The sequence below is a fragment of the Octodon degus genome, unplaced genomic scaffold (assembly GCF_000260255.1).
Source record: "Octodon degus isolate 3935 unplaced genomic scaffold, OctDeg1.0 scaffold00062, whole genome shotgun sequence".
NCBI classification, from domain to species: domain Eukaryota; kingdom Metazoa; phylum Chordata; class Mammalia; order Rodentia; family Octodontidae; genus Octodon; species Octodon degus.
In genome coordinates this window covers 12,746,261-12,769,262 of record NW_004524638.1, presented here as the reverse complement: position 1 = coordinate 12,769,262, position 23,002 = coordinate 12,746,261, and the positions used below count along the sequence as shown (strand labels likewise).

Sequence of the window (23,002 nt, the reverse complement as noted above, 5' to 3'; positions counted from 1 at the left end):
AAATAAATAAATAAATAAATAAATGTTTAAAAAAAAATTCACTGGCAGAGTTCAGTTATGAAATGAGATGAAGAATCAGTAACCCTGACATAGTGTGGTGGAGAGGATGCAGTCTAAAGGCAGGAGAGAAAAATGGAGAGGAAAAGCGCCTTCGGGAGCTGCAGGCCAGGGAAGGTGTGGCATTCGGTCATTAGAGTGCTTTGTGGAAGGAAAAGAGAAAGTTTGGTGCCAGATAATTCTAAGAAATAATCACAGCTATGATTAAAAAATAAAAAAGGGCTGGCCAGATAGTCCAATGGACTAAAGCACCTGCTTAGGCAGAGCACAGTGCTCAGGGTTTGAACCCCAGCGTGCAGTGCCGGCCCCGCCCCTGGGGCACACTGAGACAGCTATTGAGACTGGGAGTGCTGATGCCCGCCTGTAATCCCAGCACTTGGGAGGCTGAAAACAGGAGAATCACTATGAGCCAGATCTACATAGTGAGACCCTGTAGACCGTGCACTAAATACATTTCGAAAAATTAAAAATACAAGAGCTTGACAGATTTCGCACAGGAAAGCCCAAGGAAAACAGTGCCCAGGAACATCATAAACAAATCACTGGAAACCAGAGAAAATTAAAGAATCCTGAAAGCAGCTAAAGTAGCCAGCATGTCATCTCTCCTTGACCCCTCAATTAGAATGACCCTTTCAGAGGGAAAAATTATTCTAGGCTGGATATCTAGATTAAATCATAAAATTAACTGCTCCCACTATGCTGCGGATGTAACTGATATTCTCTTACTGGGTGCTCAACCCCTGAAGTTTGCGAGACCAAAACTAAAAATATAACTGGGCTGAAGACAGCCAATACATTGTCCCTAGCCCACCCGGGGGGAACAAGGACCCAGGAGATGAGGAGAGCTTTCACAGGATCCCAGAACTCCGGTGAGGCACACAGCTTCCTGAGCAAGGAGATCATCAGCTGTGCCCCCTCCCCTCAGGACAGGTGTCAACCAGTGTGCGTCATGCTAGAAGGGGGCCGCTGAGGGTGTGCCCGTGCTTTTAAGAAGAACCATGCGGTCCAGCACAGCCGAGACCCATCCCGGCAGATGACACATCTGACAGAAAGAGCTAGAGGAGCAAAGGAGCTCTGACTGTGGTCCCAAAAACAGTGCCCGAGGAAACTTAACTGACCTTGGTATGTCAGGACATCAATTATGATTGACAAAGGACTCACTTTAACTTTGTCTTGAACACCCCACAACAGGAGGACACAGCCAGAGATATTCATGAATAATAATAAAATAAGCTAGACACACAGAGCGGGATCCAATCACTGACCCTTGCTGATGGTCTGAAGAGCCAGCTGGTTACAACTGCTATTCCAACCCTTGAAAACAGTGTTCTATATGGATCTTTCCCCAATCTGCCTTTCTATTCTATTGTTCATGTTTTGTTTATACATGCATTAATCTCTTGGTGAAGCTCGCTTATTCTCATCTAGAAACTGCTGAACTCCAAGTGATCATACAGAGCAAGCCCGCTGTAAAGCAGCAGATGCTCCCACCAAGGCCTGCTGATGAGCTTCCCAAATGCAGACTTGCACCTGCTGTTCCACACCTCCATTCAGCTTGAAGAAGCCAGGTCAGCCATCGCCCACTTCCAGCAGCAGCTCAACAGTGGCCTCGGAGGGGGAAATACCGGGAAGGGGCCCCACGGTCAGGAAAAGTGGGTGAAGGCCTCATTGAGCTTTATTAAAAATTGAAAAGGCAGAATTTCAGCCCGGAATTCTCTACCTAGAAAAGTATATTCCAGAAATAAAGGTGAAATAAACATACTCATATGTGTGGGAAGAGTAAAAGAAGTCAAAACCAGCAGGCTGTTTCTACAGGTTTTGTTGTTTTGGTACTGGGGATCAAACTTGGGACCCTGCCCTTGCCAGGCAGCTACTTACACCACTGTTCTATCTCCCCAGCCCACATAAAAGACTCTTGTACAAAAGAAAAATGATATAGAAACAAACTTCAAACTTCAGGGAGGGAGGAAGTAATGGAAATGGTAAGTACCTGGATGAACAGAACAGAATCACTTGCTCTTCAGTTTTAAACACATAGGACAGTTAGAAGCAAGGTTGCTATTCTCGGACAAGGTGTTCAATGTATATAATGTGCCTGAAGCTACAATTAAAAGGGATGTATGTTGGCCCATTTCTTATTGCTATTGAAAAATACTGCAGGCCGGGTGATTTATAAAGAAAAGAGGTACACTTTGGCTCAGAGTTCTTAAGTCTTCGAGCACAGTGCCAGTGTCTGGTGTGGCATGTTATGGGGAAGAAGCCGAAAGGGTAATGGGTGTGCATGGAAGTGGAGCACACTGTCTGGAAGCTAAGTGAGTTCCTGCAAGAGGCACGTCCCCATGCCCTCGCTGCTCCTGCTAGTCCCTCCACCTCTTTGTCTACACTATGGCCTTGGGGACAAAGCCCAACATGAGCTTTACAAAGGACAAACCACAGCTAGACCATAACAGAAGCTAGAGGAATGCCTATGGCATTCTACATTCCCTTCAAAATGCTGACTTACTAATTTTAAGTAGACTGAGAGCTCAGGGTGTGTATGAATCCTTACAGTGACTACACACACACACACACACACACACACACACACACACTCACAAAATGCTGCTACAAATAGTGTTAATAAAAAAATTCAAATATTCCGAAAGACAACAAAAAGCAAAGAATAAAAAATTAATGATAAATCTAAATCCAAACACATAAAGCACCTGCAAGCAGGCGCAGGGGCCAGGGGTTTGATCGCTGGGTCTGCCATGCCGGCCCCACCCCTGGGGTGCACTGAGATGGGGTGTGGTGGCATGCACCTGTAATCCCAGCTCTTGGGAGGCTATAAACAGGTGGTTCACTTCAAGTCCGATCTATTATGAGACTCTGAACACCCTGTAGGCCCTTCCCTAAAATGCAAAATAAAAAAAATTCCAAACACATCAATAATCACACTAAATTGAAATAAAAATGCCTAATTAAAAGATAATCAAAATGGTTAAAGGAGAAAACATCTTATAAAAGAAGTACAGTTTTGTAAAAGAAAGGTAAAAAGTATGAAGGGCCATCTGGTAAACTTGATCAAGCTTTTTCTCTCACTTTGTGGGCTCTCTTTGCACTGGCAGATGTTTCCCCTGCTGTGCAGAAACTTTAATTCGATATGATCTTACTGGTTGATTCTTGCTATTATTTTCTACACTTTTACTGGAGTCCTAGTCAGGAAGCCTTAGTCTGCACCTATGGCTTCAAGTTTATATTCTTGTTCTCCTTCTCTTCTCTCCTCTCCTTTCTTCTTCTTCTTCTTCGTCTTCCTCCTCTTCCTCCTCACCAGCCCTTAACAGTTTCAAGTCTGACACCTAGGTCTCTGATCCATTTTGAATTGATTTTTATACAGGGTGAGAGATAGGAATATAGTAATCTTCTGCAAGTGGATATACAGTTTTCCCAGCACCATGTTGAAGGGGCGGTTTTTTTTTTTTTTCTGCAATGTACATGTTTGGCTCCTTGGCTCAGAATCAGATGATTACAGTTGTGTGGGTTTGTTTCTGTGCCCTTTATTCTGTTCCTCTGGTCTAAATGTCTATATTTGTGCCAGCATCCTGCTGTTTTTGTTATGTGGTTTTTGTTTTTGTTTTGAGGAACAGGGGATTGAACTCAGGCCCTTGTGCTTGCCAGGCTACTGAGCCATCTCCCTGGCCCCTGTTTTATGGTTTTGCAGTATTTTTTTTTTTTTTTTTTTTTTTTTTTGTATTTTAGGGAAGGATATACAAGGTGTTCAGGATCTCACTACTTTGCTGTTTGGTTTAGGATTTTTTTTGGAACTGGGGATTGAACTCAGGTCCTTGTGCTTACCAGGCAAGTGCTTATTCCACTGAACTATGTCCCCAGCTCTCTTTGGTTTAGGATTGCTATGGCTATTTGTGTCTTTTTGTGCTTCCAAGTGATTTTATTTTTTTTTTATTTTTATTTTTTTTAGCCTGGGTTTTGCTGTGTAGTTTTTTGTTTTAATTTTTTTATTTATTTGTGTGTGTGTGTGTGTGTGTGTGTGTGTGGCCGGCTCAGCCCACCAGGGGGCGGGCTGGCTGGCATGTGGTGCTGGGGGATTGAACCGTGGTCCCTGGGCTTTGCTAAGCTTGTTCTAAGTAGGTGCTTTAGACCGCTGAGCCATCTCACCAGCCCTCCAAGTGATTTTAAAGATTGTTTTTTCTGTATTCTGTGAGGAATGTCATTAGTATTTTGATGAAGATTGCACTGAGTCTGTAAATCACTCTGTTAATATGGACAGTATGGCAATATTATTTCTGTCAACCCGTAAACAGATCTTGTGTCTTCTGGTGTTCCATTTCTTTCTTCAGTGTTCGGAGGGCTTTTTTTATTTTATATATTTGATCCAGGGTCTCACTGCACAGCTCAGACTTGTAGCGATCCTCCTGTTTTCAGCCTCCCAATCTTGGAATAAAGGCATGTGCCACCATGCCAGACTCTGGCACTGGCACAGCGCACCTGGGAGTAGGGCCGGCACAGCACGTGCTGCCGGAGACTGAGCCCTGGCCCTGTGCTTGCCGAAGCAGGCATTTTTTCCACTGAGCTATCTCACCAGTGGTGAGATATAGACAGATACAATTTTAGTTGTAGTCTTTCGTTTCCTTGCGTAGAATAACGCCTATGTATTTTATTTTATTTGAACCTATCATGAATAGGATTGTTTTCTTGATTTCTTCCTCAACTAGTCCATTATTGGTGTGCAGTGAAGCTGTGGATTTTGCACTCTGCTACACTGAGGAATTCATTCATCAGTCCAAAAATCTTTTGGTAGTCTTTGGGGTCTTCTAAATAGAGGATCATATCACCAGCAAAAAAGGTACAATTTGACTTATTTGTGTTCCTTTTACGTTTTCTCTTTCTTAATTGCTTTAGCTAAAACTTCAAGGACTACACTGAATAACAGTGACGAGAGTAGATACTCTTGCTCTGTTGCTAATTGGAGAGGAAATGCTTTCAGGTCTCCTGTGTTCAGGATGATGTCACATGTGGCCTTTTCTGTATTGAGCAATAATCCTTTAATGCCTAGTGTCTTTAGAGTTTTTAGCAGGAAAGGATGTTCAATTTTTTAGGGTTTTTCCTGCCTCAATAAGAGGATCGTGTTATTTTTATCCTGCACTCTGTTCATGTAGTACAGGACATTTATTGATCTGCGTACATTAAGCCACTCTTGCATTCCTGGTGTAAAAATAGCTTGACCATGGTGTGTGACCTTTAAATACATTGGTTTGATTAGTATTTTATTAGGGATTTTTCATCTATGTCCTCATTGAGGATATTTGATTTACAGTTCTGTTGTTGTTGCTGTGTCCTTTTCCAGTTTTGAGATTAGGAAGATGGCCTCATAGAACACGTTTAGAAGTCTTTTTTCCATCATATTGAATGAAATAGTTTGAGAAGCATTGGTATTGATTCTCCTTTAAAAATTAGGTAAGATGCATGCACTCATGTGGTTCTTAGATTTTCTTTGTTGGAAAACATTTTATTACTACTTCAAACTCTCGCTACTTGCAATTTATCTGTGGATTTTTATATCCTGTTGGTTCAGTTTTGGCAGGTTGTGAAATTTATCCACTTGTTCTAGATTAGCAGTCAGTAATAATCTCTCTTGATATAGTTCTGTCTGTTGTAACAACCCCTTTTCATTTGTAATTGTACAGTTTGGGTCTTCTCTCTTTCTTTGAACTGCATTTTTATCAATCATGTGTATCCTCTCAAAAAACCAACTATTTATTTCATTGATCCTGTGAATTTGTTCTTTTAGTATCTATCTCATTAATTTCTACTGATTTCTCTTCATTTCCTCCTGTTGGGGTCGTTCTTGTTTTTCTAAGACCTTGAGGTCCATGATTAGGTTATTTATTTGATACCTCTCTCTTTCCTTCCTTCCTTCCTTCCTTCCTTCCTTCCTTCCTTCCTTCCTTCCTTCCTTCTTTCTTTCTTTCTTTCTTTCTTTCTTTCTTTCTTTCTTTCTTTCTTTCTTCTTTTTTGTATTTTAGGAAAGGGTCTACAGGGTGTTCAGGGTCTCACTCCTAGATTGGACTCATAGTGATCAGCCTATTTACAGCCTCCCATGACCTGGGATTACAGGTGTGCACCACCACACCCAGTCTCAATTGCCATCTCAGTGTGCCCTGGGGGCAGGGCCGGCAGGGCAGGTCTTGGGGATTGAACCCCCGGCCCCTGCACCTGTTTGCAGGCACTTTAATCCGCTGAGCTATTTGGCTGGCCCATCTCTCTGATTTGTTCATGTAGATACTGATAGCTATAAATTGCCCTCTCAGGCCTGTCTTTTGGTGTTTTTTTGGTATGTTGTATTCCCGTTATCATTTGATTCTAGGAATTTAAAGTTTTTCTCGATTTTCTTCAATGACTACTATGATGACAGTGACTCCATGCTGGGTCTCCTGAACAATATGTTGTTATTCCTCATGTTCTAATTCTCACGCTGTGTTTTGTTACTCTTTGCTATCTTTCATATTCTTCATAATCACACCTGTAATTTACTTGATTTGTTAGTAGAAACTACCAATGTCTCACTCAAATAATAAATAATTTCCATTTTCTATTATATTATCCTCTTAGTTCCCCCAAACTTTTATAATCACAGAACATTAAACCAGGAATTCTTTGATAATTAAATCCTGGCTAAGGGGAAACTGGATCCCACACATGTACTCATTCATGCAAACCAAATTACATTTGACTTTTGAAAAATCCCTGTGTAGACTCGAGACTGGACCTTCTATACCTTTTCTCAAAAGTCTTCTCTCACAAAAGTCAGTCAGCTCAACATTCTAAAGCTTCGCTCTGCTTCACAACAAATGTCACTCTCCTCTTTCAAAGAGTCATGCTTATAGGATGAAGTCAAGATTTATTAGATTGAGGCTTAATAAATACCATCCTCACACACGTCACATTCTTTCAATCCTGTCTCCTGAGCCACTGCGACAGCGGTCACGCGGCCATCACAACTCCCCGCCCGCTGAGTGTGTGCTTGCCATTTAGCGCCTGCCACTCCAGCCCTGTTATCCAGGACTCGCCTAACGCCTGCGTTTCATGCTGCTGCAATTTTGATCTTGGTATTTCCTCTACTGGAGAAACTTTTCTGGGTTGGGAAGATAGTTCAGTAATCCAAGCACCTGCCTGACAAGTGCAAGGACCTGAGTTCAATCCCCAGTACTGCATGCCATGCCAGCCCTGGATCCCTGGGCTGTGCTGGCCCCAAAGTCGGGTGTTGCGGCACATGCCTGTAATCCCAGTGCTGGGAATAGAGACAGGAGGATCCCTGCAAGTCTGAACTGTTTAGCGAGACCCTATAGCAAATTAACAAAACAAAGCAAAACAAAGCCCTTTTCCCTGGAGAGGTGTTCTGCTAATATACTTTGCTACCACTGCGATACCTGCCTTGTAGGACGGTTCCCCGGCAGCTATGTTTGTATCTAACTACAATGTATGTTTGTCCTCGAGTTGTCACACTACCTAGACTGTATGCTCCTTGAGGAAAGAAGCCCTCCTTCTCACACCTCCACTCATGTGGACCCAGATCCAGGCCTTAGCGATAATGTCTAAAGAGTCTTCATAATAATTTATAGGAAAATAATCCATGTTTGCACAAATGAATGATAAAACAATTAAAACTTCCTATGATCATTGAAAATTTGACTGGCTGGTCATGTGGGCTATGCCTGTAATCCCAGCATTTGGGAAGCTGAGACAGGAAGATCACCAAGAGTTCAAGGCCAGCTTAAACTACATAGGATGACCTTGTCTCTACACCAAAAATAATAAATAAATTTGCAGAAAAAATATATATGATGGGCTGGGTGGTACAGCTAAGTTTCAAGACCTTAGGCCAATGCTCAGCACTGCAAAAAAAATATACATACACAATTTGTTTTAGCCAGGGATGGTGGTGCATACCTATAACCTCAGCATTCATGACACTGAGGCAGGAGGGTTGCAAATTCAAGGCCACCCTGGGCTACAGAGTGAGCTCCCAGCTAGCCTGAGCCTCATAACAAGGTCCTGTGTCAAAGAAAAAAAATACATATTGAAATCTATGTATGACCTCATGTCTGATGTCCTTACACTTCTGTGTGTCACATGGATTAAGGTCTCACACTTCAGTGGGTCTTCCGCGTGTCACGTGGATTAAAGTCCCACACTCCAGTGGGTCCTGCGCTGGTTGCTCCTGGACAGCGGACCTCACCTCACATTCGGTTTGCCCTGCCACTCGGATTGCTGTGCCAGGGTGCATAAAATAGAGCAGGCTCAGCCAGCTGCCTGGCCAGGAAAAGGCCTGCTCTTGGCAGAGACACTTGTGTCAGTATGTCAGGCCCTCATGATGCTGAACAGTAACCACAGCACCCCACAGTCCAGTCCTGGGTGTGCTCCAAAGGAACCAGAAGCAGAGACCAAGTCATTTTTCTGCAGTATGTTACCAGCATGACATTCACAACTGCTAAATGCTGGGGAAAACCAAATGCCAGTTACAGGGTGAATGGAGAAACAGCATGACAGATCATGCAATGGAATATTACTCAGCCTTAAAAAAGAATTAGCCAGTTATGGTGGTGAGCACCTGTCGTCCCAATGACTGAGGAGACTGCAGCAGGAGCAGAAGGGTCCTAAGTCTGAGGCCAACCTAGGTGATTTAGGAGTGCCTTCCTCAAAGAGCTGCTTCAGGATCTTGTGTCTGAAGTGGGCACAATTCAGGGTGCTTTTCTTCATTCTTTAATCTTTTTCTTTGCGTTGGCTTTCTGGGGTTCTGGGGGTGAGGCACAGCCTGAAGTGGGCGCCTATTTCCGGCATCCCAGGAAGCCGACACAAGATCTCCTGCACAGCATCCTGGCAGCAGGGTGGAGCCTGCAGCCTGGTGGGAATGACTGGTCTCCTCAGTCATTGGGACGACAGGTGCTCACCACCATCATTGGCTAATTCTTTTTTAAGGCTGAGTAATATTCCATTGCATGATCTGTCATGCTGTTTCTCTGGGGAGCTCACACTGCTCCCCAGACCCAACCAGAACCATGGCGCCTACCATGGAACTTCAGTGACATCATCTTGGGATGAAGCTGGACAGAGGGGTGGCTGTTTCTGCACCCCAGCACCAGGAGGCCTGTCCAGACCGGGGCTCTCACCTTTGTCCTCCTACATTTAGGTCCCTCAGTGCCTCTCCAGTGCATCTCCAACACCCAGAGATGACGCCACTGCAGCAGAGGTCGTCTCCTCCTTGCTCCTCCCAACCCTGGAGCTAGCCAGGTAGTCCAGACTGGTCTCGAACTCGCTGTGATCCTCCTGCCTTGGCCTTCTGAGAGCTGGGATTACCAGCTGATCTCCATCTTCCACCCTCAACCTGCCCTCATCTTCAGATCAGAACCCAGCTGCCCTTGCTGGGTGCATCCATTCGGGTGAGCTAAAGGATCCTCTTATTCAACAAATATAAAACCGAATCTACTGTTCCACTCCTCTTCCCACGTCTCCCTCAGAACTTCACATACTGAGAGCTTCAGCCCAGGGCTGTGTTGGGGCGCACAGCTGGGAACTAAGGAGGTCACCAGCACGGAGCCTTCTCAGTGTGACAGAGGGCCCTGGAAAGAAGAGACTCTACAGAGACGGCTCGCTTTCTTGCTCCCACTTGAGGAGACAATGAATTTAGGTCTCATAAGCACCCAGCCATAAACTGGCACCCTGAATTTGGACTTTGAGCTTCCAGAATTGTGAGAACAAAAATGATCCGTCATTGAGAAGCCAACTCTCCTATGGTATCACGGGACAGCTGCCAGGAAGGCCTCAGGAGTCAAGGAATGATATACCTAGTTACCAGCTGGGTTGGAATTCAAGCTGGAGTCCAAGAACATTAGACTTTCCCTTTCTATTAATTGCAACAATCAATAGTCATGAAATTCAACTACGTTCCCTTGAGGTCCCACAGGTGACACCCAGCATCCCCAGAGATTACAATGCAGCATGTCATACAGCCAGCAGAGGTCTAGCTTCAGAATTCAATGTGCAGCCTCTACTAAGCGCATGTACCTTTTGCAACATCCTAAAGCTCAACATCCTACATTCAACTCTCTCTCTCTCTCTCTCTCTCTCTCTCTCTCTCTCTCTCTCTCATCTTTTTGAGACAGAGTCTCTCTGTGCACTTCAGGCTGGCCTTGAGCTCACTTTGTAGCCCAGGCTGGTCTTGAACTCCCAATGTTCCTCCTGCTTCACCCTCCCCAAGTGCTGGGATTACAGGTGCTCCCACCACACCCAACTCTAATCTCTTAAACATGTCTCCACCCTTTCTCAAAAAGAGGCTGTATACCACGTGGTGGTTAAAACCTGAGGCCCTGTGGCCTGGCTCTGTCCTCCTTCACCTCACCTCCTGTCACTTGCTTTCTCAGCACTTATGCAGGAGTGAAGCACCCTCCCTTGGCCTGCCATCCTCTCTGCCTCCACAGGGAGGATGCTCCTCTGCTCTCACTGCCCTTCTATATCCTTCACTTTCTCCCATGATTACCCTGCACATTCCTCAGGCCAGTGCAGGGCCTCCCCGCTGTCAAGGCAGGGGCACTCCCACTGGACTACAGGCTTTCATCTCTGCACCTTACCATTCCGAGCAGTGCCTCACACGGAAGTGCTCAGTGAGTGACTTTTCACTAAATGCATGTTTAAATACTTCAATCCAGTTATCTTCACTTCCTGGCTTGTTGCCTTTCAAGAAGATGATTTAGAGGCCTGGTCACATCCTGTCAGCACAGAAGTAGGCAAAGCTTCAGTGACTCTGGAAATTCAGCCTAGGTGTGGTAGGGACAAATGTAGGGGCAGGACTCCAAACCACAGGAAAGCAGCTTCTAATGAAAAGCTGACAGAACACAAGTGAGTGTGGCTGCTTTTTTTTTTTTTTTTTTTTTTTTTTTTTTTTTTTTTTTGAGAGAGAGAGAGAGAGAGAGAGAGAGAGAGAGAGAGAGAGAGAGAGTGTGGTGTGTGTGTGTGGCCAGCTCAGCCCACCAGGGGGCGGGGCTGGCTGGCATGTGGTGCTGGGGGATTGAACCGCGGTCCCCTATGCTTTGCTAAGCTTGTTCTAAGTAGGTGCTTTAGACCACTGAGCCATCTCTCCAGCCCCGAGTGTGGCTGCTTTATGTCCACCTACAGGTGGCTCCAGATTCAGGACCGTTCAATTGGGAATTTTCAGCTTTAGGGTGTTGCAAAAGCTACACGCGCTCAGTAGGGGCTGCACACTGAATTCTGAAGCTAGCCCTCTCTGGCTGTGTGACACACTGCATCGTAATCTCTGGTGATGCTGGGGGTCACCCGTGGGACCTCAAGGGAGTAACCAGCCCCAGCCATCGGTGTGGCCGAGCCACGGTGGTGACGGCAAGCTGATCTCAGGACACCGTCGCCTCATGGTGGGCGTATCAGGATGGAAGCCCTGATGGGTGGAGCAGCAGCTGAGCGCTGTGCTTCCCTCCCTGATATCATGGGGGCGCACGCGGTCTTCAGCCTCGTTCTTGTCATTCGTGCTGTGCCCTATAAGGCTTCACAACCACTGAACGAGAAATTCTGAACTCTGGGTCCCACAGAAAACAGGTTCCTGTGAGCCGCTGCTTATGACGTGTGGGAGGCGTGTGCTGGAAACTTAGTCCAGGGCTGTGCAAATGGTGAGCGTGAGCTTCCCCGGGAGCTCTCTCCCGGCTCGGGTCACAGCATGTCGGCAGCTACAATACTGTCAGCAACATCTAGGCTCATCTGTCACCACCCTTGTAAAACACGCCAGTCTCATCAGCCCTGAGGATGTGATTTGTCCATAGCCTTCGTCCTGTATAACACTAGGTTGTCATAAATATTTAAAATTCTACCATATTCTCAGCTTTGCCTTTTCTTTTAATAACAGAATGAATTAGTTACAAAAAAAAAAAAAAAAGATTCAGTTACCTAGAGACATTGAGGTAAAAGAACACAAGCTACATTGGGAATCTAATCATAGTTGTGTCCTTTCATGGAGTACTGTTTTTTTTTTCAACACTTCTGCGGTAGCACCTGAGCTTTACTGTGCTTCCGCAGCAACAGTGAGGTGTCTGGCATGAGCAGCCGCTCACTGTACTGTGCGGCACATCTAAGAGAGAGACCTTCTCGCCTCCCGAGGCTGGTACCCTCGACTGCCACCTTTTCACTCCTGCAGCCCGCCTCTCCGGTGACCACCATCCTGCTACGCTTCTAGTGTGTTTTAGATTTCATCTAAAGTAGGAACTTGGCATAAGTAGGAACAAACCGCATTTTCTGTTTGGCTTATTTTTCCTGGCAGAATGTCCTTCAGTTCCGTCCATGCGGCTGCATATGACAAACATGGCTTTCATTGTTCAAGACTAAATGGCATTCCACTGTGCCTATGTGCCATATTTGCTTTTCCATTCATATGCTGATAGATTCTCGGCCTGTGTCCATTTCTTGGCTGCTGTGAATTGTGCTGCAGGGAGCAGGACAGTGGACTGCTCGAAGACCTCGGAAGTGGGACTGATGGATGATGTAGAAGCTCTATTTTTAATTTTTTGAGGGCCCTCCATACTGTTTACCATGGTGGCTATACTAATTTATATTCCTACCAACAGTGTGCAAAGGTTCCATTCAGAACCAAAGAAAAAAGAGAAAAAAAAAAAAAAAAAAGAAGAAGAAGGAAAACAAAGCCTGGCAAGGATAAAGTGGAGAACTGATAACTTTCATACATTGCCAGCAAGGCAAAATGGAAAGCAGTTGGGCAGTTCCTCTAAAAGTTAATCATAGAATTCATGGGCCGGAGAGATAGCTCAGTGGTCTGAGTGCCTGCATGGCAAGCGCAAGGACCTGGGTTCGATCCCCAGCAATGCATGCAGGGCCAGCCCAGGAACCCAGGCACGCTGTGCTGGCCCTGAAACCAGGCATGGTGGTGCGTGCCTATAATCCCAGTGCTGGGGAGGGTCACTATGAGTCCATGCTGCATAGTGAGACCCTGTACCAAGTAAGTAAATAAATAAATAGCCAAAAAAGAAAATTAAAAAATAATAAAAAAGAATTCCCATGTATTTCAGTTCAGTTCTGTTCTGTTCTATTCTGTTCTACTCTCTTCTATTTCTATTTCTATCACTATTTTATTCTATTTCTAGGCTACACCAAAAAGTACTGAAAATATGTATTCAAATAGAATTTGTACAATAGTCCTGGAAGAAATATTAATACTAGCCAAAAGTTGCAAACAACTTTAATGGATGAAAAAAAAAAAACCATCTTAAATACTGGACTATTATTTGGTTATAAAAGGTAATCAAGTACTTGATATATGCTATGATAGGAATGAATGTCTAAAGTATTATGCTGAATGAGAGAAGGCAGGTGCCAGGGCTTCGATTGTACAGTCCCATTTCCCTGACGTATCCGGAGCAGGTAAAGCCCCGGTGATGGGAAGTGGACTGTCGCGACAAGGCCTGGAGGGAAAATGGATAGGGACAGCCTGGTGGGTGTGGGGGTCCCTTCGGAAAAACGAAAGCTCTTGGAGCTAGAGGGGGGCGCACGATAGGGCGTGTGTATAAGTTTCACTGATTTTCATGTAGCTCATTTTTTGGAGAATTTCACTTCTATAAAAAGTCAGGATGGAGGAGTGAGGTGAGACTCAAAAGATGTGGACTTCACAAGTATGTGACAATGAGCACTACTGTGTTGTGTCAGGCACAGTGCAAGGAACAGAGCCAGAGGCAGGGTCAGAGTTATGATGTAAACACTGTGGTTATTAAATTTTTTTAAAAAAATTATTTATTTATTCATTTATTTGGTACAGGGTCTTACTGCAAAGCTCAGACTCAAAGAGATCCTCCTGCCTCAGCCTCCCCAGTGCTGGGATTACAGGCATGCGCCATAGCACTGTGCACCCAAAGTCCTGGGACTGGCAGGGCATGAGGTACCGGGGATTGAACCAGGCTCTTTGCACCTGCCAGGCAGATGATTAGACCACCGAGCTATCTCTCCAGCTGACCACGGTCATTCTAAATGGGTTTCAGTTTGGTGCGAAATATCACATATCATAGCATCCCTGCAGACAAAAGTCAGTGCGATGAATGTAACTGTATTCCATGTCCTTTTTAGTTCACTGTTGCACCAACGCATTGCACAGCGTTTTGAGTCCTGCAGGGAATACTGGTGCAGGTGAAGCATGCACAGCCCGCAGAAGCTCCCACCAAGGGCCAGTGAGAGAGCTCAGTGCACTAAGCACCTGCTTAGGCATGCGCAGGGACCAGGGTTCGATCCCTAGTGCTGCATGCCACGCCGGCCCCACCCTGGGCATGCTGAGCAGGCAACCAGGTCCAGGCGTGGTGGTGCAGGCCTGTAATCTCAGCACAGGGGAGGCTGAAAATAGGAGGATCACTACAAGTACAAGCTGCGTACTGAGATTCTGTACCAAATACATTTTAAAAAAAAGGCTCTCATCAAACAGTGGTTGCTATGGCAGGCAGCCCATCCTTCTTTCTGCATGAGGCCTGGACTAGGGCTGGCCACAAGCAGGATGGGCCACAGAGGACAAAGAGGGAGTTGTGGTCTTGGTGGCCTTTGTCACTGTGAAGTATCTGTCTCCCACTGTGACTGTCTGCATCTGCAATGCTCCTCCAAAGCCTCATACTGCTGCTGTCAGAAAATGTAAATCCCTTAAAAGGTGCAGCCAGTGCCAGGACTTAGGTCAGTGTAGACATGCCCAGGGGGCCTGCGGGGCCCTGTCTTTCTCTCTCCCTGGCTGCCATGAAGGAAACGGGCCTCTTCTGCCATGTCCCGTGGTCATGCCATGAAACTTCCAAAGTTATGAGCCAAATAAACTTTTCCTGTCAGTGAGTTGCTTTACCTCAGCCATTTGTCACGGCATTGGAAAGCGAGCTACCACATAGAAGCTCATGTGGCGTGGGGCTCCACCAGTGCAACAGACTCCAGCTCAGGACAGAGCCTGCAAACAGCAGGGGACTGCAGAGGGACACAGGGCCACCGTGTCGCCGGCCCGTGGCGCCTTACCTGCACTGCATCCCCGCATGCTCTCTCCAAACACATCTTCTCCCAGACCTGCACCTGCTTTGCTCGTGTCTTTCTCTGCATCTTCTCCAGCTGCAGGTCATCCATACTGACCCTCCTGGGCTGTGAAGGGGCCTCTCTGGGGACATCCTCTGCAGAGACGAAGGGGAAGGCCTGTGTCACCCTCTCAGGGGTGGAAGGTGGCTTCCGAGCTGGATCTGGGTGAAAATCTTTCTTACCATGGGAGCAACTGGGCTTCTCACCTGGCGGTTCCTCCCAGGGCACCTGGTCCTGGAGGGCAGAGGAAACGTGTGCGGTCAGAACCAGGGCACGGGAATGGGGCACACTGCTCTCTGCTGGTCAGCATTAGATACAACACTGTTTCATTAATTTACAAGTACATATGGAAAGCAAAGCTTCATTTACAGTGACTTTGGAAGATGTGAAGATTAGGAGCAAAAGTGATTTGCTTCTGTTACATATCTTATTTCAGTGTTCTTTTAAACAGAGTCTACTCTGAGCAAAGCCTTATGTCTTAAAAGGAATGACTGGATTTGGCATTCTCAGTATTTTAGCCACTTGCCAGCCTAATTATTTAAATACAGGATGACCAAAAATTGCATATTTTTCATTATCTTTTATATAACAGTAAATGTAAAAATGACAATTTTATCAAATTTATTTAATCAAGAATCTGTTGAAGGCCAGCAAGATAGCTCAGCAGACTAAGTGCCTGCCTAGGCAAGCACAGGGACCAGGGATTGATCCCCAACACCACATGCTGTACCGGCCCCACTCCCAGGCACACTGAGCTGGCCACCAAGACCGGGCATGGTGGCGCATTCCTGTAATCCCAGCACTGGGGAGGCTGAAAATAGGATCACTATGAGTCCAAGCTATGTAGTGAGACCCTGTACCAAATACATTTTTAAAAAAAAAAATCTGTTGAAATGACATCTGCCTGAGTGGCACTCGGGACAGTATTTAAATGTGCTGCCTGAGTGATTCTCAGAGTAAATGGTTAACTAGTTAAAGGCCAACAGTAACTGTGGACAAAGCTGTTACCCTTTCAGAACAGAATTTAAGCTGGATCACACTACTTAGTCTTCATTTGACCAAGTGTGCACACAGCCACCTTGCCAAGTGCAGACACTACCCTAGTTTGGGGTTGTGCATTCAGGGACCTTTTCCATTTCAAAATAAAATGTGTTCAGGCTGGCCCAATAGTCAGACTTTGTGTTGACAATTCCACCACCTCTGTTCCCAGGGCACTGGGAGAAGAGACCTTTCTTCTCCCATGTTGTTAGGGTTTGTGTCTAGATGTTTCCCAAAACCTCATGAGCTCTTGGGGAGGGTTTCTAGAGGTTGCGGTTAATTCACGATCCAATGCTGGGCTTATGGGTGTGCGCGCTACCCCCGCCCTCTGGTGGACAGCCTGAATGCTCCGTGGGGAGGAAAAGGCTGGCTCTCTGCGGCAGCTCAACCCTTTTGGCTCTTGCTGCTTTCCGCCACCATGGCCTGCTGCCCTCAGCCATGTGCCACTCTGCCTTGGAGCCAGCTGATTTATGGACTGAAACCCCTGTGAACTGTGAGCTAAATAAACCTTTCCTTCCTTAATTTGGGGCATTGGGTACTTTGTCTGAGCAACAAGAGAAAAGTAACCGAGGCGCATGCGTTGCTCAGGGCTATCCTCCTTCACCGGGAAACTCATTTTTCTTTTTTTTTTTCTTCAGAACCGGGGATTGAACTCAGGCCCTTGTGCTTGCCAGGGAAGCACATATTCTACTGAGCCATGTCCCCGGCCCCTCAGGAAACTCATTTTTCATAGGAACGCCCTCCACGAATGCTCCTAAGCCCTCCATGCATACTGTTTAGGGTAAACTAAGGTGCGATTTCTTTTAAACACTTGCAGAGTCTTTCTAGAAAAAAAGACAGATGAGGCTAAAGATAGATGTATGTATATGCAGAAAAAAAGAAGGGAGGAAGATGAGAGACAGGATGAACAGGAGCGGATGGATAACTGTTACATAATGGTTTTTGGATACATCTGGGGGATAGGGACCTTTCCAAGCTCTCTCGGCACCTGAAACACACAGCCCAGGTGGAAAAAACACTGCTCTGATGTTTCTGCTACACCCCTACACACCGCTTTGCTTTTTTTTTTTTTTTTTGGAACCAAGGATTGAACTCAGGACCTTGCACTTGCCAGGGAAGCGCTTACTCCACTGAGCCATCTCCTCGGCCCCTTTGCATTTCTAAAGCACCGGCTCCTGGCTCTCTCTAACTCCCCTGTGGGCTCCAGATAGCTGGTAACAGAAACTGCGAGCTATGTGACGTGTCAGAGGGCACACAGCTCCAGGGGTCATTAGTCTTCTGACTCTGGAGTCTAGGTACGTTTTCTGGTCTACCTGATACCCATTCCTGTGTGCTATAGGATATCCACATCCCCACAACTAGACATGCGCAGAGGTCAGCCTTCTATAATCCCCAAGATTCCCCAATAGGAATGATTACCAATTGGGCACGTCTTTATGAATAGCTCCCTCTTGTGAATTTAAGTACACTTGAGAAGAAACTTGGGTCTTCCTAAGGCCATTCTGGGAATAAGGGGCATAAAGCCACCTGCGCAGGCCAGTGTCCCTCACTCTGAGGCAGCCGCAGAGTTGGGTTCACCATCACCACAGGTGAGCTTGCTTCTTTGCAAACTCGAAGAAAACTTCCGGCTTAGACTTTCCCAAGGCGCTGCCCTCTAACCCTGCCTGCCGCACCGAGTCTGGGGCAGAGCTCCTTGCCTTCTGCGTTAGCCCCTCAGAACCTGACCACACTCGCACCTTAGTTTATGGGCCTTCAGAGAGAAGGCTGGCTAGAGATGTGGGAGGCTGGCTGTAAAACTTTGCCTTCCTTTTTTTCCAGAAGCTTAATGGAAAGAGTTAATTGATCTCTTGTCCCTTCCCCATCCTGACAGGCTGTAATGGGGAACTGCTTTGACCTCTGAGGAGATAAAACTTTGTTCTGAGGCCATTAATTACAGCAGTGGTTTTCAAAGTGTGGCTCTCAGACCAGGAGCATTGTGCAAAGTGTTGGGAACTCCCTGAGACGCTCCCTTGGCGTCACCTCCTGGTAGGCCCGATCCCTCCTCCTCTGTGTGCACTGAGTGTAATGACTTCTTCCTAACAAGTAAAGTGCAGATAAATTAATGAGATGTCACATGATTAGGATCCAGGAAGGCAGTAGCATCTATCTGGGTGGCCTTTGATGGTCTCTTCCTCTGGAGGAAGCCATCTGACATACTATGAGCAGTAGATTCACGCAGTGAGGGGCTGCTGTCTCCAGTCGACGGCCAGTAGGGACAGCCAGCAGGAACTCGAGCTGGCCGACATGCAGCACAGGTGTGATCCCCGAAGCAGGACTTGGCCATTCAAGCGCTGACAGGACAGCAACCTCATCAAAGCCCAGGCGCACAGATGCCAGGCAGAGCCCAAAGAGCAGCGACAGGCAACGTGCACTCCCAGGAACTGGTGAGAAATGCAAAATTTTGAGTCCTGCCAAGACATACTATAGTCTACTTAAAATGCCTCCGGGTGTTCCAAGGCACAGCAGATGAGAATAAGTGAGGCAGCGCTGGTGGCTGTGGGGTCCTCATGTCTGGATGTCCTCGTGTCCCAGAAGAGCAAGCAATCAGAACACAGAATTTGGTTGGGACAAGATGAATGGAAGGGTCAGCAGTTAAGTACCTTCTGCTCATTTCTGAATGAGCAGAAATTAAGAAATAGTAAGGGGCAAAATTAAGAAATAATAGGACATTAGAGAAGCATAAATTTCAACAAAATCTGAAGTAAAGCAAGTTGATCTAAGAGAGGCCAGTGTTGATGTAGAGTACAGGAAATAAAGGACACAGACTTGAGCCCTGGAGGACAGAAATGGGCCCCAGGAGCATGCGTGGTCTTGTGATGCTCTCCCGTGGAAGTCAGCTCCCAGGCTATGTCCCCATGTCCAGTCAGCCACATGATGGTGCCCTCTGCCTGTCTTCCCTCCACTCCACTTCAGCCGCTAGCAGAAACGGAACACTTGAGACAGTCTTGCGGGCTCTGGATCCTGGGCACGACAGACCGAAGGACGGAAGTGGTGCAGAGATTGTGGATGAAAACAAGGATAGCAAAATGTGCACAGTCATCTCTGGGCTGCTCAGCACGGTGCTGCATTCCCAGAATAAACCAGATCCTCGTGAGTGAGCAAGGGGAGAAAGTGACCAGTCTGGAGAAAGGGACCCGCAAACGTGAGCTGTAAAAGAAGCAACTTCTCACTCACTGTATAATAACTTGGGGATTAGGTCTAATCATGCCCACAGTATGACAAAACAGGTATGAGGTGCCTTGGTCTTACTATGACTTTCGTCCTCAAACCACCATTTATTAAATACTTGCAACATACCAAACAGACCAAGAAAACCAAACGGGAAAAGAAAAGAAAGAGGCAGAGAGTGTAAGAGACAGGAAACAGCAAAGAATCCAAAGTGAGAACTACAAAAGGAAAAAGGAAGACATCGAGACATCGAAATCATTAAACAGAAGCAGGATGCTATGAAAAACCCACCTATGAAAGGGAATTTCGCTTTCAGTTCTTGGACAAGATAGCATAGAAGGACGTTTGTGTGTGTGTGTGTGTGTGTGTGTGTGTGTGTGTGTGTGTGTGTGCATGCAGTGTTGAGGACTGAACCTAGGGCTTTTGGCAGGCTAAGCAAGCACACATCATTCAGCAATAGCCCTTATACACAAGTCCCTCCAGCACCACAGAAACAAGCAAGCACACAGTCAACAAGCATTATTTTTAGCCATATTATATATATTTTTGTATTTTTATTAATTTTAATGACAAAGAAATAGCAATGAGACAGTTTCAAATAGGTTAGTAGGACAATTACAATAATTAATGCATTGCATATTCTTTTTTTAAAAAAATTTATTTATTTATTTATGTGTGTGTGGCCAGCTCAGCCCACCAGGGGGCGGGGCTGGCTGGCATGTGGTGCTGGGGGATTGAACCGCGGTCCCTGTGCTTTGCTAAGCTTGTTCTAAATAGGTGCTTTAGACCACTGAGCCATCTCACCAGCCCTGCATTGCATATTCTTGTCTTCATAGTAGTTATTCAGAGTACAAGATGCAGACACGATATCTTGTCTAAACACTATTACTACAAACCTTTCTTCTCATTGAACTAAGAGAAAGTAGTTGTATATCTATCCTATTTTGTATATACATGCATATATATTTTTTTTTCACTAAAAAATGGTCCTTCATTTATATCCCCCTTTTCTGTCTTGTTTTGTCAGAGATGTTCCATTGCCATCCAAATATTGTGGGTGCTTCAGTTCAGCAAAATAACCGATATAGTCCAGTAGTCCATAATAGTAGTGGGTTATCAGCAGAACTGGCAATGTCAGAAGTTGTTGACTTGAGCTTTTACAGCTCAGCATATTACTATGGCTTTACTTTTTATACCTCACGGTTATACTTTTTTTTTTTTTTTTGCGGAACTGGGGATTGAACTCAGGTCCTTATGCTTGCCAGGCAAGCGCTTATTCTACTGAGCCAACTCCCCGGCCCCTCACGGTTATACTTTTCTGCTGGATGGTTAAGACCAAGATAAAACAAGACCCATATAACAAAAAGTGTAACTTCTGTATCTGAGAAGGTCAGTCAAATCCCCTCAGGATTTACCCCGAAACCCTGTACAGCAGTTTGTAGATCTTTTGTCAGTGTCAGCCATGTGGATGAGTCACGGCCATTGCTTGACCAATTTGCTCTCTGTGGAAGCCTGAGAGAATGTTTTATCTCCAGGTGACTCTCCTTAGGCACACTCTACATCATCGATCACTGTCCTCTGTGGCCCATAATCTCCTTGAACAGAAAATCTGAGTTACAGGATGTTACAGTACAGGCTCTCTTATGTCCTGAGTTCTCACTGACCTTGAAGGGCTAGGGCCAAAATATTGGCTGTCCTTGTAGCCTTTCTTTTTCTCTAATATTTGGTCTGGAAACTTTAGTTGTTAACCATCCAGAAGAGAAGCTTAATGATATTATTACCCTGTAACAGAGGCAGTTAAGCTTGACATCACTATCTGTCTGAATATCAAATTCCTGTTCTATGTCAACAAGCATTTTAAGAGGACTCAGCCCCTGAGACATCAGGGCCATGGGAGTCAAGATCCCAGTGAGCTGTCTCTGCACTGGTGGAATGGCTGAAACAAAAGCCTAGCCAGGGCAATGGGATGGTCACAGGATGAAGCAAAGGAGACTCTAACAAAAGAGCGTGAACTGGCACAATAACTTCGGAAAAAATAATTTGACAAGATCTGCTAAAGCCACAGATAGGCACCCCTGAGGACCAGAGGTTCGGCTCCTGGAATGCACCTCACTTGAGCATTTATGGCAGTCCTGTTCACGGCTGGCCGAGGCTGGAGACGCTCCAACTCCATCAAAAACAGGCGGAGAAATTCAGCACCGCGTTGTGCTGAGCCAGCCCCATCCTGAAAGATGGTGTGGAGGGCTTCATATGCTCGGTCCAGGATGTGGGGGCATTTTCAGAGCAAGAGGAAGCAAACCGAAGACAGAACGGGTAAGGTTTAAAGGAATGCATCGGCCTTTTTATGCAAAAAACCCACCATATATTGTTTCGGGGTACAAATCTAAATAAAACAAATATAATAAAAAGCAAGAGAACACCATAAAATTTGACTTTGTGATTAAAGCCAGAGCTGAGGGAGCTCTGAGGAGGGGAGATGGGCCACGTGCCACTTCCTGGACTGAATGCAGGCCTGTCTCTACACACTTGCACACTATGCTTTCCCTTATGTCTGTTTCTGAGCTTAGTTCCCGGTAGGAAAGAAGAAAAAGAAGGAGGAGAAGGAGAAGGAGGAGGGACACGGGGAGGGACACGGGGAGGGGCGAGAAGAGGGGGAGAAGAGCATAAAGAAATCACAGCATATAAAATAACAAAAAATTAAATCTCTATAGACAGTATAATCACAACCATATGAATTATGTAAAACTTATTTATAAAAAAAAGTTGGAAAAATTTAATGTGCTTTTAACTGTGGTTGTTTTAAGAAGTTGAAATAAAAAATGCTGCCCTCAAAGTCAGGGTGGAGGAAAGAAATGGGAGCGCCATGGAAGCCTCAGCGGGCTCGGCAAGGTGGAGCAGCTGCACCTCCAGCGGCCCTCCCGCTTGGGTCTGCTACGCTAGCACACTGGGCCTCTGTCCTGTCTGGGGAGATCTGAAAGGAAAAAGGAACAGGACTGATGGGGAGAACCCACTTCCTGCAGGCCTCGGGGCTCTGTGGTCGTGGCTCACACGGCCATGCCGGTGTCTAGGTCCGGCCCTTGCCAAGGACTCACCCATGCAGATGAACGAGCCCACGCGATCCGCCAGACCAGGCGTTCTGACGAGGTCTGCTGGGGACAGCAAGCAGGCGGGCTGTCTAGTGGGCCAAGGACAGCAGTGAGCAAAGCGGGGAAAGGAGACGTTGTAGGGTCTTTTAGGGAGGGTGATAGTGGCTCTAACAGCTGAGGGAGAGCTAATCCTGGCAGGCTACGTGGTCTGTGGGGGACCTTCGATGTTAACAAAGGAGAGTTGCGTGGTTGCTTGCCCAGGTCAGAGTCAGGTGGGCCTGTTCTGCGGTTTTGGGTTTGACTTTGGTGGGGCCAAGGGCGAGAGAGTTTAGAGGCAGCGTGCCTGGGAAACCCAGAGGGACAGCGTTGGGGCAGCGTGCCTGGGCAGTCCTGACTTATCATAACAGGGGGCTGAGTCTGTCAGCTCCATCCACGAGTGAGCTTGAACACAGGAACACTTCTAGAAATGTCTGTTCTCTTGTGTGTGTGTGTGTGTGTGTGTGTGTGTGTGTGTGTGTGTG

The 23,002-nt window shown here is 46.2% G+C and overlaps 1 protein-coding gene across 1 annotated transcript in view; it reads right to left on the bottom strand.

Annotated features, from left to right (window-relative positions):
• Positions 1-23,002, bottom strand: part of LOC111817578 — a 139,262-nt gene that overhangs the window by 14,809 nt on the left and 101,451 nt on the right. Inside the window, exons 3-4 of the mRNA XM_023718820.1 lie at positions 15,333-15,384; positions 15,097-15,245 (exon numbers count right to left, since the gene is read on the bottom strand). Coding sequence (XP_023574588.1) covers positions 15,097-15,245; positions 15,333-15,384 — 201 coding nt within the window. The remainder of the gene's footprint in view (positions 1-15,096; positions 15,246-15,332; positions 15,385-23,002) is intronic.